The sequence below is a fragment of the Coenobita brevimanus genome, chromosome 18, assembly GCF_032717465.1.
Source record: "Coenobita brevimanus isolate Jiangsu-jjx chromosome 18, ASM3271746v2, whole genome shotgun sequence".
In the NCBI taxonomy this organism is placed as follows: Eukaryota; Metazoa; Arthropoda; class Malacostraca; order Decapoda; family Coenobitidae; genus Coenobita; species Coenobita brevimanus.
The window spans coordinates 36,729,396-36,746,208 of record NC_136971.1 but is presented as its reverse complement, the minus strand read 5'-3'; the positions used below and the strand labels follow the sequence as shown (position 1 = coordinate 36,746,208).

General features: G+C 41.3%; 1 protein-coding gene across 1 annotated transcript in view; it reads left to right on the top strand.

Annotated features, from left to right (window-relative positions):
* LOC145391418 (neuronal acetylcholine receptor subunit alpha-7-like) overlaps positions 1 to 16,813 on the top strand; it is a 107,632-nt gene that overhangs the window by 51,590 nt on the left and 39,229 nt on the right. Inside the window, exons 6-7 of the mRNA XM_080266030.1 lie at positions 5,316 to 5,521; positions 12,686 to 12,857. Coding sequence (XP_080122156.1) covers positions 5,316 to 5,521; positions 12,686 to 12,857 — 378 coding nt within the window. The remainder of the gene's footprint in view (positions 1 to 5,315; positions 5,522 to 12,685; positions 12,858 to 16,813) is intronic.

Here is a 16,813-nt window from a genome sequence, read left to right as displayed (position 1 = left end):
GTTAATATTCCCAGGGTCTTAATAATATTCCGGATACTGTGTAGTAATCTTAGTTTTCGAATATTTTTGTCACTGCGTAATATTTTATATAGCAATATTCCTGATCCTAAACGGTTTTTTTACGAGCCTCTTTAATTTTCTAGATACTGAGCAATATTTATCACCCACCTAGCCAGGCGATAATGTAATGGCCTGTGTGTGTGTGCGTGCGTGTGTGTGTGTGTGTGTGTGTGTGTGTGTGTGTGTGTGTGTGTGTGTGTGTGTGTGTGTGTGTGTGTGTGTGTGTGTGTGTGTGTGTGTGTGTGTGTGTGTGTGTGTGTGTGTGTGTTTCCAAAATATCACAAATGCAAGGAAGCGAACTGTGTCCAAAATCTGTGGGCAGTATCCAGCGATTTATGGTTTGAACTGAGTCAAATTTGGCGAAGCTGCAATGACATGCCTCCGACTGCAGAGGATTGCTGATCTAGTTTTTCAATTATGGCAGGTGATAAATATTCGTGGGCGAATGCTTTGGCTTTTATTTGGTTACTGTGCATTATTCTTTGTATTTTGTCATATCCTGGGTGCGCAGGATTATAACGGAAACTGAGCAATACTCTAAATCATAACAATATCACGGGTACTGAGCATTGTCCAGATAATAAGTAATAATAAGGGTACTGCCGAATATTGTGGTATTGAGCAATAATCGGGGTACTAAGTAATTGCCGAGATACTAAGCAATATCCGTCACCTGGGAAAAGGATGTATCCAAATGACGTGATATGACAAAATTTCTCTTAAACTTACATATCTTAACTGAATCCCATATCAGGCTGTTTCTGTCTCACTTCCCCATGATCCTTTCACCCTTATCCACCCGCTCTGTACTATCTTCCTCGTTCCCCCTCCACTGTTTTTCCTCTCTCCTTCCTTCCCTCTCTCCGTTCTCATCCAGCTTCCCCTCTCTCATCTCATCTTTCCCTTTTCTTCCACCATCTACTTCTTTAACAAGCCCCTCCTCCCCTACCTTCCCTCAGTCCCTCTCCTTGTTCTCCCTTCCTCTGTATCCCTCCTGCCTCATTTCTTTCCTCTTCTCCTTCCTCTCTCCCTTTCCCCGCTCCCTTTTTCCTCCCCTTGAACCTCACCTTATTCTCGGTCCTGTATTCTATCATCCCCTGATATTTCATAGTTTGTCACTCATTTGGTTTTCTTTTCCAGTGTCTTATACAGTCTCAACTGCTCCTACTGCCTCCCACATAGAGACCTTACGTCGTATTCTTGATGGCAAAGGAGAACGCAGTACTTATTCTGTTGCGATTTGTTGTGCATAATAACACTCCAGCAATCAGGCTCCTGTAACTCAATTGTAGCTGAATGAAATCGTCTCACGTCATTTGAAATAGATTATCAGAGTTGTGTGGCGGGAATTAACACAGACCTGCTGCTGTGACAGACTCTCAGCTGAATAAAGTCGTATGACGTATGACGTTAGCTGAACAAATGTAAGATGATTAATATTACCCTGTATGATCTTTATTTTATTATTATTACTATCAACATACAGGATCATGCACCAGTAGCATATAACAGAATATTAAACTAAACATATAGTGTCACTGTTGGAGAAGTTTCCTCCAAAGCCATCCAAAAAACGTTCTCCTTCAGCCAAGACACAACACACCGTCCATGCCCCTCGCCAATCACAATCCAGGAGCATTGGCTATCCTCTGTTGCTTTACGATGAATTACCGATCAGAAAACGCTAGGAAGACGTGAGGTGAACAAACTCCTGAAATCGCTGCCCCACTAAAAAATATAAATAAATAAATAGATAAGATTAAATTCCCGAGAACACAGCAAAACTGTCATTCCCTCGTCTCAAAATAAAGCCACGCTCCACACTATAACTTTTTCACTTTAACTTATCGTAAACTTTTATCTTCTCATAATGGATAATTAAATGTAACTAGAGATTTACAGGAGAATGTTGTGATAGTCTCAAAGAAGTGCTATAAAAATGTGTAAAGCAGTTTTCCTGTTATACTACGCGACTGAGTTACTGAACATGGGCTGCTGAAGAACGAAAATCTCCACTGAGTTAAGCTGAAAGAACTATGCTACACTAAAGCGCACACAACACACCGCAACACGTCACACTACTACACATCACACCTTCATGCCTCACACTGCCACACACGACCACCACATTGCTAAACACCGCCACACTTCACACTACGACACATCACACTGTCATGCCTCACACTGGCACACATTACAACCACAACACACTGCAAAGTCCCACCCTGTCATGCCTGTATCCACCACGCCACACCCTGCCACACCTCGACAATATCACCAGATTATATATTGCTGACCGCTCACATTCGTTGCTAGACGGGTAGGTGTGAGGCGAATAACTCTATGTATCTACCATAACTGAATTCTCTCTCTCTCTCTCTCTCTCTCTCTCTCTCTCTCTCTCTCTCTCTCTCTCAAAAAGTAGAAAGCAAAAAATTTATTTTTATATGATTATGATATAGAAATAAAACAAAAACAAGAGAACATTTGGGACGTGATGAGAGAGTTATATATCCATTATCCATTACTACATTTCACGAAGTTCAATTTTCTTTTAAGTACAGTGTGGAATGTAGTAATTGATGAAGAACTCTGAATCCCTTTCCATCCCAAATGACCTCTTGTTTCTATATATATTTTTAAATTCCTAAATCTTAACAATTATAGTAGAATAAGTTCTTTTCCCCAGTGCATGATCATGTAATGAAGATTGCAAAAAACAGACATTAGCCATACTATCAATCGATTCTTAACTATACAATATTCGTTACTGCGCTAACTGAAACGGCATACGTAAAATGCATATGGTACGTAAACGGGGTAACAGGAATCCATAGTGTTTTAATAATCTAAGAAGATATCTACGTGCCAAATCTGAAACTCGCGCACTGTAAATCAAGTGTCACTCTATTAAAAAACACATCCCTGTTGTTGAGAAGCGTCTTGTGCTCGTATATGCGTTCTCGTTTGAAAATATGAGTGAAGAAGAAAGACGTGTGAAAGTCTGAGGGACGAGACTGGAAGAATACTAACCATAAGAAGTAAAGTAAGTAGCTGATGGAAGGAATTATAACAAAGGGTAATTGGCCTGGTGAGAGCAGAGCGGCTGTGAACATGATATGTTTTTGTGGTGTGCAGAGAAGGAATGTACGACTAGTCAGGACACGTAACAATGGCAGAAGTGAGGAATGCTAAGCCTCTTATGAATGTTAAAGTAGCCGTGGTTGATGTTTTTTCAGAGATAAGTGGGGATAGTGGAATGAAGTGTTTGAGATAATTATATAAGAAAGGTGGATGACTTAAACATTACCCGTAGAGTAGAAAACAGGTGTGACTGCATTCCATTATAAGAATTAAGGCAAAAAGAGTGCAAAAATTTTCGTAGTATAAGCCTCCTGAGTGTTGTGGGAATGGTATATGGAACGGTTCTAATAAAGTAAGTGATATATGAGAATGTCTGGTGAGCGACGAACAGGGTGGGTTTAGGAGTGGTAGTAAATGTTTATTTATTCTTTTTTTTATTGCCAGACGCCATAATCCCATAACGGGGTGGCCATTTGACTTTGAGTTATTTGTTTTATGGGGAGGGGCACTAACCCTCCCCCAACCCACTTGTTGACACGTAGGGAGCACGTATGGTTTGGTTATATGGTTACCACCCAGCGTTGTAAATGGTTTCTTGGCTTGCAGGAAACCATTTGGCTTGTCACTCAATGTAAAGCCACCTGTAAAGGAAAGAAAAGTAATAAGAAGTGGCATGAAAGATGGGAGAAATAGGATGAGAGGAGGGCAGGCACAGAAAAAGAATGATAACGGCTAAGGAAGAAGTAGGCAGCATTACATCAATGAATGGATGACGGTGTGTTCAAATATTTGCAGTGAGACAGAGAATGGAGAAGGCTTTGAGAAGGACTATCGTATTTTGTGGACTTTATGGATTGGAAAAAGAATATAGCATGGTAAAAACAGATGGGCTTTGGAGTACTTTCCCTAAGTATCGCGTATGTAGTGATCCGTTCAGTGCCAGTAAGATCATTCATGATTGTGGTGATGCTTGTATGCGTGGGTGGGCATCTAAGTGAAGGGTTCAAGATTAGTGTTGGTGTGAGACAAGGTTGTATGATGTCCTCGTGGTTGCAGGAGAAGCTACATAGATAGTGTTATGTTATGAGCGATGGAAAAACAAGAGTAATAAAGGGAGGAATGGTGTTGTTAATGAACAGTGAAAGTTGTAGTACTGTATATCAAATCTGGTGTATGTCGATGACTGATTGCTCTTTGGTTGGAAGACTGGTGCTAAGTTTTGTAGACGTCTGTGAGAGTCGTGCCTTGAAAGTAAATGTAAACAAGAGTAAAATGGTGGCTGTTGAGAGAGAAGGTAACTCCCACTGTGATGTTACGGCGAATGGAATGGGAATTGAACTGGTGAGAATTTAAGTATCGGGGAGTATCGATCGAAAAGTTCGGTAAATGTGTAAAAGATGTGTAAGGTAGAGTGGCACAGGGAAGGAAGTGGCTGGTGTAATGATGGCCTTGATAAGAAGCAGAGGTCTAAGTGTGGTGGCTAAGATAAATTTGCTTGAAGGAGTTTTACTGCCTGCTCTACTATATGGATGTGAAACCATGGTTTGGCAGGAATATGAAAAGTCAAGAGTAAGAGCAGTGGAGATGAGACTTTTGATGAATATGCGTGGAGTGCGACGAGTCGATTGGAGTGGGAACGATTTGATTCCTGAATGATGCGAAGTAAGGCTGTCTGTGGACACCAGAGTTTGAGTGAACGTGCTTAGAGGGTAGGGGCATGAGAAGAAAGTGGGTGTTATTAGAGAGATGAAAAGGATATACCTGAACCAATTTGAAGGTTGAGGGAAGCTTTCTAGGCCAAGAAGATGGAAAGGATTTTTTTTTTTTTTTTTTTTTTTTTTGGCAAAGGAGTGTTTGATCACATAACTTGACAGTCGTCGGATTTGACTCTGTCAGTTACGTCAATGTGATCCTACATGTGGAATGTTTTTGACCTCTCATCTGGAGCTAGAATTCCTGGGGCTTAAATATTGAGTGAATTGCTGTGTGACTCATTGAAATGTGGAGACCTTAGGTAATATTTTATTCTATCTAGCTTTTTCTGGCTCTCTAGACCCTACCTCACCCCTCCTGGGGATGTTAAACGAAATGTGGATGATGAGGATGAAGATAATGATGACTTTATAAATTCTTTATTTATTTATATATTTGTTTTTCCTCTCTCCCCACATGCATGTACTACGGGGTAACAATATGCCTGGTGAGCTTCGCCTCTGGGATGTCCGTACTCACGCTAAACATCCACCATCGGGGCGTGAGGGGGACGGAAGTGCCTCGCATCGTCAAGAAGGTCGTGCTTGGCTGGCTATCAAGGCTTGTCCTCTTACACTTCGAGCCACCAGTCATACCCTCAGAGGATAAAAATGTCCATATGAACGTGAGTATTATTAACACGGTAAAACATCCATATGAACCTGAGTATCTTTAGCTGTATAAGAATGTTTATATGAACATGAGTATCTTTAGGAAGATAGACTGTTCATATCATTATGATACATTCTGACCGTCAGATGATACAGCCTTTAATACCCTGATACTTCATCAACATAAATGTCAGATCCTCGCATAATGTTCTCTCTGTTATTCCATGTAAGCAATTCATAGACACCTTCACACCTGCCCTCCATCTTCTAGTGAGTATACACTGCCTGTAGACCAATTTTCCTACACTTAATCGTTATGCTCTCTGTCTGTCTCACCCTGTCCTTTTTTGACTATCAGGATATTTAGAGCCCGGGTTTAGGCTACTTAATCCCAGAAGTTGAGATGAAGGTGACCAGCCTCTCTTTTCACCTAGTGGCATTATATGAGCAATAAATTCCAACCTTCCCATACAGGTCCCATCCTGTTGCAGTGCCTTAACCCACTGACAACCAGGCGTCACTTGAACATATGGTTACCAGCCAGCACTGTAAATGGTTCGTTGAGTAATAGGATATCACTGGACACTCACTGTAGGGTTACCCAGAGGTATCAATAGGTAATGCTACATCGAGTGAGTGGATGGTGGAGTCCCCACTTACAAAGTATCAGGTTTCCAACTGGATGTATTGATTATTGGCGCAGTTTGAAAAGGGGGGAGGCCGTGCAAGCAAAATCAGTTGTTAAAATAGATGGAACTAAGCTCCAATCCTACGTACTATAGCTAGGTAAATGTAACTTGGCACACACACACACACACACACACACACACACACACACACACACACACACACACACACACACACACACACACACACACACACACACATTGTATACTTGTAGGTGTTGCTGTGCGATAGCCCCAGGCTTACCTAGACCTGAACCAGGTAGACTCCAGGCTGAAGCAACCAGTTTTTCCACAGTCTACCATCCTCCTCCTCGAGGATAGGGAGGTAGGTGAGGGGCATTTTGTATGACTGATAACTGATGGGCATAATTAGCAGGAGTAAGGCCACCACCACATGACCCAGGTTGCAAAAAAATAATTACCTTAAGTAAACCATCTAGCTTTACAAACACCATGTGTAGCAATAGTCCTGGTTAGTTAGTTTTTACCTGCCAGAGATCTGCATCCCCCCATTTTAGCTTAGCAGATGGCCAAGTGAAGTCAGATTGGAGTACAAATTTGACTAGCAACAAAGGAGACTCATTCCCGCCATATAATTAGGGCTCATCAAATTTCACGCAACCACATCTTAATATTGAAGTTGTGAGAGTGGCCTAGTTCCATGAGGTGAAATTAATGCGACTTTAGTGCCTGCCCTCTCTATCCAACGTTAACTATACTTGCAAAAGATAAAGTAAAATCACTTAATATCCGAAAAGAAACTTAACTCTGAGATAAAATTTTCCATGGAAATGACGTTCTCCGACGTCATGTTGGCTGAAAAACTAGTATCTATAACATCTTCACCCATCTCCTTCACTGATTGACACTCATGACTGCAGCAGAGGCTTAAGTTCCTCCATTTTCTTTAATTTGACTGGCTTCGTCAATCAGACACTCAGTTGGATTTCAGAGGATAAAGCCCAAGTTAAAACACTCTACACATAGCTGGCAGTAAGGTAAGCGGCCACTGAAGACACTATTGTGCTTTCAACTAAACTTGGTCGTGATTTTCGTTCTTCTGTAGGTTATTTCACATAGTATGGTGGTAGAAAAAGGCTATTCTATGGCTGAACTTCGTGTCCATAGCACTTTTTGGTGAGTAGCATCACATGTCTAGTTTTAATGTTATTATTACCCAGCATTCATGATGGAGAGCTGGCAATTTTGGATTATTAAAGTGAAAATAGTGCAGCATACTCGTCACAATGCCTCCAATGCTCTCTAGACACGGAGTGCCCTGTAACTCAAAATGGCCTAAAGACCATGATCCAGATAAAAAAAAAAAAAAAAAAAAAAAAATCTACGATGAATTTCCTATCAAATACAAATGCAGAAGTTCGCTGGGTCAGAATTACCATTGAAAAGGAATAGATGACTATGATTTAATATTTCAAGAGGGAGAAGGAATGGATAATGAGGAATCTTTCAGTGTCTCTGTTCTTTCTGGAAAATAATGTAAGATATGAGAAGCAATCCATATCTTGGTCAAAATGCATTAATACGAATTTAGTGCAAGGAGACCAGAATAAAGTTACGTTTAGGCAGTAAATGCGAATAACAATGAAGGTTTTCCTGAAGGTATTTGTTAGCTGTTTGTTAGGAGGTAATGATAAGAGAGACTATGGTAGATACTTGTGTGGATGGAAGGTCAAGATATGTTATAGTCGAATCCTCAAGAACAAGACTGTCAGTATTAGCAGAAATGGGTTTGGGGATATTTTTCGCAGTGCATTTGTATGATTTGTTTCACTTGGCAATATGTTCTTTATCTTCCTACTTATGCATATCCCATTTCTGCTTCTGTGTCCGTACCCATGCCAGATGTTAATGGGATATGGGGTTAGAATGATGATGATGATGATGATGATGCATGTGGATTATCTGAGCGAAAAGTGACTCTAAGACATTGTGATGATGTGATGATTATGATACATGTGGATTAACTGAGTGAGAAGTGACTTGAAGGTATTTGTGAGCTCGGTATACAGAGAAACTGGAGAAGGAATGGTCTGAGATGTTTGGAAGATATTTGCATATACAAAAAATAGGTATTTATTTACAGTATATATTATTGTGTTCGGATGATAAGGGGGTCCATTTGATTTAAACATTAAATAAAAAGGATATGGTAATCTCAGAGTGCAGGAGACATGATTCAGTGGATCAACGCTTCACTGCGAGGACGTAATTATTCTTCTCTTCATGCTGTTTCCTAACTGAGTTATGCAGATTTGGAGACTATGTAAAATGGAGAGATTTCATAAAACTTCTATTAATCATTTAGCCGCAAAATATCTCCCTTACAATGAATAAAATCTTCAGGTGGTGGCCCCACAAAATGGAAAAGACGTCTTCTGCTTGAAGGAGTTAACTATTATAGAGGTAACTTGAAGTGTCTGAAAGGTATGTTTATACACACATGCTAAAGTGCTAGGGATAGTTGGAATAAACTTTCGTAGGTTAATCCAGACTAAATTGGCTTAGACTATAGCTTGTTTTGCTGTACTGCAAAAATTTGACATAACAGTGCTTGTTACATTAGCTTTGATAAAGAATTCCGTTAACTGAGGTAGTCAGGGTATAGTTAGACTCGGGAAAATAATTTTCAATCCCTAAGTGTGTCATTAATTAATATAATTTCTCCTTCATCATTAAAGACCTCATTGTGCAACATTTTTAAAACTGATAACATGTTCGAGCTTTCTGGCATAAAATAAACTCAACTCGGCTTTTTCATCACAAAACCTTGACTACCGGTATTTGCATTGGGAAACATGACATATGTTTCAAATGGTCGAGCACGATTACTGAAGGCCTGTAAAAAACCACATACCATAAAATATTTTTCTGTACCATCAGTTTTTCCTTTCACATTTTGCATTCTGTTTCTCAAAATATTTCTATTTTGAAATTGTGGCAATGACTGGAAAATTAGAAAACGTCGACCGTGAATGTGAGGCTCATAAAAATTTGGTTCGTTACCGCGTTGCAAGTTTTCGGTTACAACGACCAATCTGCTGATAATTCATGTTCTCTCTCATCCACACGCCAGTTGAGTTGGACAGCTGCTGGAAAGATCATGTTCCTAAAATCTGTACTTTTTTCCATTTTTTAAATTAATACTAATGTTTTGAATACTCACCCTATTCTATTTAGGTGGGAATATGGTTTATGATGATGATGATGGTGATGATGATTCACATCCCCCTGGTGGTCAAGTGGTCTAGGGCAGAGGGCCCCTGGGGGGCCGCGACACGATGAAAGAAATATATTTTTTTTTTAGCTCTCCTAAAAAAAAATAAATAATTAAATGAAAAAATAAAAACATTTTTTTTTCTATCACCGACTCTCTCTCTCTCTCTCTCTCTCTCTCTCTCTCTCTCTCTCTCTCTCTCTCTCTCTCTCTCTCTTATCCCTGGTATCGGCGGTATCGATGCTTTGGTATCCATACACCCACAGCTACACATTGTTCTTAAATCTTATTGGCTAATGGTGACTTTTGTTTAGCTGGGGGTCCTCGGCTGGGGATCATCGTGTTTGGGGGTCCTTGGTATGACAATGTTTGGGAACCTCTGGTCTAGGGTGCCATGTATGTGTCAGGTGTAGTTTCAAATACCAAAGAGACGTCGGCTATTGCCTTAAAATTTACGTTGAAGGCCTTATTTAACTGTCGTTGTGTCAAAATATTCCTCATGAGTGAGTGTCCTTGTTGCAGATGTACGAATTTAGAGTAAATATTACAGGAAAGCAGGGAAATGTTGCTGATAATTATGCTAAAAATAGATAGATAGATGGATAGATACAGATAGAGATCTATCTTTCTATCTATCTATCTGTCTGTTTGTCCATCAAGCTTTCTGTCTATTAGTCTGTTTGTTTATCGATCTTTCTCTCTGTCAGTCCGTTTGACTATCGATCTATCTATCTCACAATCGAATGACTTCATTCTTGCCTTCCTTTCGAGATTTCGGTCAAGGTTACTCTACAGTAATGTTGGTTAAAAATTGTACAAGCTGATTTTACTTTTAGTCTACAGTATATTAGTTAAAAATTTTACAAGCTGAACCTATTAAGTCAGTATTTGACGTAGCACTGTGACCTTGACCAGTTACCCATTATTCTGAAAAACAAACGGCTTACACACTGACATACGCAGGTTCCAGTGCCAGCAAACCTTTAAGTCTCGTCTGTTTTACTTTCCTAAAAGTAATCATGCTAAGTTTGTTCCTTGCTGCATTAAGAATAACTTCATTCGTTCAAAATGCCCTGACTCTTGACTCAAATTATTCCTGCTCCTTAAATATACTTCTCCGTCTTCCCTCCTTGCCTCCAGAAATTGTTGTTGACCTCCGGCTTAACTCGTTGTAAAGCAAATTAACCGCATGATATCGGCGACTTCGAGTGGTCGCTTTGTAGAGGTCCTTTGTTGTAGTTATGCTGAAGGATTGTGTGTTGCGATAATTTGGTGCATGTGATGGGTATACATGTTGTGGTGTGGGGGACTGTATTGCAGTGTGGGCAAAGCGGATTATTTCAGAGTTGTATTTTCTATTGGCGCTGTAGCAGGGAAGGGTGGTGGGTGCATTACAGTCTTGCTAGGTGTACCTGTATTTCTTTGGGTAGGGAAGTTTCTGGGGGGTGTACGTACGGCGGTGGTTCTTGATGGATGCTGTTTTATCGGAGGTTTTGGATGGATATGGTTGTGGTGGTTGTGTTTATGTATGTGTTTGTTAAATGCAGTGTTGAGTGGAGAAGGAAGTTTGGATCTGAGATATTATTTGAAGTGTTGGGCAGTTGTTCGTTTCTTGTTTCTTTGTGGACGGGAGTGATGCAACATGAAGTTACAAAGGTGTGATGGGTCTTGAGTTGAAACAATGAAATGTGTACGTCTCATAATCGCATGGTCTTTGACAGGAAGTGATTTTGTCTCTTTCTGTAAGTGATCTATATTGGCGGCTGTGGTGCATTCCGTTATTGTTCGTTATGAGCAAGGGCGATGCCCTCGCGAGTCTTTAGTCAAGTAGTGGCGTTTTCTTCCATATGAGAGGCCCAACTCTGCCCGGCCCAACCCAGCCAGGCGCTACCGTAATGCTTTTGAGAAGCTTATATCTCAGCAACCACAGGGCCGATCACTGCGTGGTTTGCACCATGTGATAGCCCCGTTCTATAAGATTTGTTTTTGACACGTTTCATCACACCTCGGCGGTGCACGTGGCACGTGACACCCGCCAAGTGCAGAATGTCAAAAATCTTCAATAGAAGGCCACATGCCAGAGAGTTTGTCGTAAAGGCGTGAAACTTGGTGGGTAGATAGCCATCAGTGTACTCTAGGCATCCCCGGGGTGTAAGGCGACACTTCAGTGCTTTCGAATTTAAATGGTATCGCTCGTACCTCGCCGACAAATGCATTTTACAGGTAACAGAATCGGCATATGCTCATTTACATTTCCTTCCGTCCACCTCCACGCCATTTAATTGTGCTTAATGGAGAAGTTTTAGTAAGTTAGTAGAATATTGATTCTGTCCGGGTTACTCTTACGTGTAGAGTTTTGCACCCCCTAAATTTATTGCAAGTTCTTTCAACCTGACTGTGATCAAGTTGGTGTTAGTATCAGTGGCAAGAATAATACAAAATGCATCACCGTACTGAAGGAGTTAATTATTTTAGACAGTCTCTGTAGTTTTATTGTTTAATACCAGGAACAATAGTTATATAAAAGACATCATCGTGTTGACGGATTTAACTGTGATTTAGGATAGTGCGTGTACATTGCTGGGTTAATATCAGTGTCACGAGTTAAAGAAAAATGTCATTCTTGTAAAAAAAATGTGATTATTACCCTGCGATGATGTTTTTACACTACTGGGTAGTTATTAGTAACAACGCTGAAATACAAATATAGTACTGTATAATCTTACATCATCATCAAGACGGTTTTATTTAATTTAGGAAATATCTTTCTTAGTAAAAAGCTTCAGTCGAAGGAAAAGCTTATAATAAAAAGTTTCAATATAGAATATTTCTTAGGAAAAGGCTGCGGTGTAGGGAATAATCTCCATTAGTAAAAAACTATTTTGGGGTAATATCTCTCGTTACAGTAAAAGGCTTAAGTTTAGGAAATACCGCTATTACCTAATGACTTCACTAAAGCTATCTGTTAACCTTTCACCCTGAAGTCTCTCATAAGCTGAATGGAATAGTCTGGTTAGAAGGGGAATAGAATGGAAAAATACGTGTCCAGAATCAAGAGCGTAACACTCAGATTCATGTGAAATTTTCAGTTGAATAAAATCGTCTTTGGCCATGAAGGCTTTATGGCTTCTATGACCCACTCTCACATCAATAAAGGCGTCTGGCGTCAGTTGAAATAAAATACTAAATTTATCTCGACCATTAGAGAGGTAAAACTACACTCTGATAATGTTTCAACTTCACCCTCCACCACTCAGGACCTGCGGCCGGACCGTGGCGTCAAGGTGGAATCCATCAGCAGCGAAAAGTTCCACATGACTGAGGTGGACTCACTGGACCACTTCACCGTGTCGCCCCACCTCAACCCCAGACGACACGCGCCGCCAAACAATGAAGCTGCCGCACAGATCACCTCCTCACAGACGTCAGGTACGATCGTTAGTTCATTTACACTTCCGGTAGGGCCAGTCAGCCGTGAGTTATGAAGATATACAGTATTGTTTTTCTTTTACACCAAGAAGAGTCAGTGATTTTTTTACACCTGAGTTACCTTTAATATTTTCTTTACAATTCACATACTCTGAGTATTCTCCTTACAATTCAGGTATCGTCATTATTACCAGGTACACTTCACATACCGTCAGTATTTCATTTACACGACGTTCCTCTAATATTTCCTTCGCACTTCAGGCAGCCAATATTTACTTTACACTTCAGCTAACCATATATGTCTTGTGCCCTTTGACTGCGTACGATAAACCTATATAACCGTCAGTAGTTTACTAAAATATGTTATCTATCTATTAATATGTAGTCAGATGCCATAAACCGAGAAGAGATGACCAAAGACAAGTGGCCTTCATGTAACCCTGTCCTCTGATATCAGGCTGCCAGTCCACAGCCCTCTTGCTCATAAACCTCTCCACCCCATCCCTCCATCTCATCCTCGGTTTCATATTCCCTTCCCGTCTCCCACCTCAGTCACATACACTTTCCTAGTCAGTCACTGATTCGTCTCTTTCTCCGTTCGGCCAAACCAACTCAAGGTGCTTCTCGCAGCGTAAGGCTACCCTTATACCACTGTACACTGAGCACCAAGCCATATAGTTTCTTGAATTATTTATTCTCTGTTACAATGGATTGTAACCGTATAATCAAACCCACGTATTTCCTCCGTGTTGTGACAGCAACAGAGTAGGTTAGCAGAAGGTTTGGGACCCGGTCATTATAATAACAATAAAATAATTTTCAGATAGATTACCTGATACACGGAGTCAAAGCGAAAGGATTGTTGAGACCGATTGCAGAACACTGACGCGTTGAGCTTCTCTTATGAAGTAAAACCCTTGTACCTGGTGAGCATGAAACATCCTATGTACTATAATCCTGGGCGTGTGTGTGTGTGTGTGTGTGTGTGTGTGTGTGTGTGTGTGTGTGTGTGTGTGTGTGTGTGTGTGTAGCGCAGCCGAATCTGGAAAAAGGATTCTTTGAAACTTGGCAGGATAGTTGCTATTATGCCAGAGATGGGTTTGTTTCAATTTCATGTCGATTGAAAATATTTTTTTAAAGGGGTGTTTTGACCTTTATGTGTTCCCATTGGATTTTCAACTGTGCGGCCCGAAAGGACCGCGAAGGACGTGCTCCATCATTAAATAGCTGGTTTTCAACAAAGCAAAGCGTTGTCCAGAGACGGATCTCATTTAAGCAAGTGCTGAGCGGCCCGATAGGACTGCGAGGTTTTTCTCCAAGTCTAAATACCACAGTGAAAGCGTTAAACTTCAGATACGATCGATAATACCATTATTTTTCAACGTACGACCAAGAACTGAGGGCCATTTACGAATCAGTTAGGAGATCTAGATGTGGTTAAGCTATATGTCGCGATACAGAACTCATACAGCAGCGTGATGGAGAAAGTCAAACATGCTTCACTCTCACCAAGTCTGTTACAAATCTATCTATCTATCTATAGCCCGACGCCCTAATCCCGCAAAGGGTGGCCACAGACAAAACGCCTCCAAGTCGCTCTGTCATCCACCATTTGACTACCCTCCTCCCAACTCACACACCCCCACCCTCATATACCTCCCAACTCCATCCCTCCACCTCATCCTTGGTCTACCCCTCCCTCTCCCTCCCTCCACCTCACCTACATACACCCTCTTAGTCAGTCGTTCATTCTCCATTCTCTTCACATGTCCAAACCACCTCAGTGTATTTCTCCTAATCTTCTCAACCACATCCACATCCACCCCACAACGTTCCTTCACTTCTTCATTCGTCAACCTGTCCCTTCACGTCACTCCACATGCTCCTCTCAAGTAACTCATTTCCACTGCTCTCACTCTTGACTTGTTCCCCTCTTGCAAGGTCCACGCCTAGCTTCCCTACGTCAGGGTATGGATCACAATACTATCATGCAGTGACTTCTTAACTTCCATACTCACCTCCCTATTTCTCATCACTGCTTTCAGTGTACCAACAGCCTTCCTTCCCTGCTGTACCCTTTCACGCACTTCATCCCCCAAAGTTCCATCCTTACTCATCACACTACCCAAGTACTTGAATGCACTCACATTCTCCATATCCTCACCATCCAACCTCACTGCACACTCTGTGACTTCATTCCTCTCAAACACCATAACTTTACTTTTGTTTACATTAAATTTCAGATTCCTCCTCCTACACACTGTCCCGAATTCATTTACCAAACCTTGCAACTCCTATTCATCTTCACTCAACAATACTGTATCATCAGCAAACAGCAACACCGGAAGCTTCCAAATCTCACCCTCATCATTAGAGCCACCCCCACATCCACTGCCCTACCTTGCACCTCCTTTACAACTCCATCCATGTATATATTAAACAGCCATGGAGACATCACACAACCCTGTTTCAGTCCCACACTGAGATCAAAGAACTCACTCAGCTCACCATCCACTCGCACCGTAGCCCTAGCTCCCTCGTACATACTCTTCACAGCACTCAACAATTTCCCCTCCACTCCATATATTCTTAATACCTTCCACATACCTTGCCTATCAATTCTGTCATAAGCTTTCCCCAAGTCCATGAAGGCAGCATACACCTTCCTTCCCTTCTCTAGACACTTCTCCTGTCTCCACTAAACATCTTAAAACAAATATCTGATCTACAAACCCTTTTCCCTTCCTAAATCCCCCTTGTTCTTCTCCAACTAGCTCCTCTGTCATATGCCTAACCCTATCAATGAGTATTCTACCATATATTTTACCAGTCACACTAAGAAGGCAAATACCCCTATGGTTACCACATACTTCTCTCTCCCCTTTTCCTTTGTATAAAGAAACAATTACACCTGATTTCCAGTCCTCTGGAACCCTTCCCTCTTCCCAAACCAATCTACACAACTTCTATATCCACTCGACAATAGTCTCACCCCCATACCTAAGCATTTCACCACACACTCCATCAATTCCTGGGGCCTTTCCTAATTTAATCTTCTTCATCACTTCCACTACTTCCGCCCTACTGATCTCTTCCTCCCTCCTCTCATCTATTCTTCTCCCAGCCATTCCCCAACCACTTATACTCGCACTGCTCTCACTCTCTACATTCAACAAATCCTCAAAGTGGTCCTTCGATCTCCTCAATTTCTCTCTCTTCTCCACCAACAATCTATTATTCCTATCTTTCACTCCCCTACTATTTTCCCTTTCACACTGCCTTACTTTCTTTACCTCCTTCCAAAACAATTCCTTACTCTCCCTCCATTTCACACTCAGATTCCTCCCAAACTCTTCATCCACTTTCTTCTTACTCTCCTTCACCAGTCTCTTAACCTCCATTCTCCTGCTCACATATACCTCTCTCTTCTCTCTCTCATCTCCCCTACCTCTACTCGCTAACCATTCACTATATGCCTTCTTATTTTGTTCCACAGCTCGTTTCACCTCATCATTCTACCATGCTGTCCCTTGCACACTCTTGCATCTCCTCCTCACCCCACAAACCACCTCACACACTGCGCCTATCTCTTCCATGAATATCTTACATACGTCTTCCACCCCTTCCATCTGCTCTAGCTCATACCTTCCCAATCTTTCTTCCACTATGCTCTTATACTCCACCATTTTCTCACTATCTTGCAATTTCTCCACTCTTCTCACAGGAGCTGCTTCCTCCTGTCTTTCCCTTCGTCTCCTCAACCACGTTCTTTGCAGCTCTACCTTGGCCATCATTAAGTGATGGTCCGAGACTCCATTCCCCCACCCTTTCCACACTCTTGTATCCAACACTTGTCTTCTCATTCGCTCATCCACATACACGTAGTCTATCATTGCCTTTCTTTCAACAAGTTCACCATCCATCCTCCTCATTACTCTCCATGTATACCGGTGGAT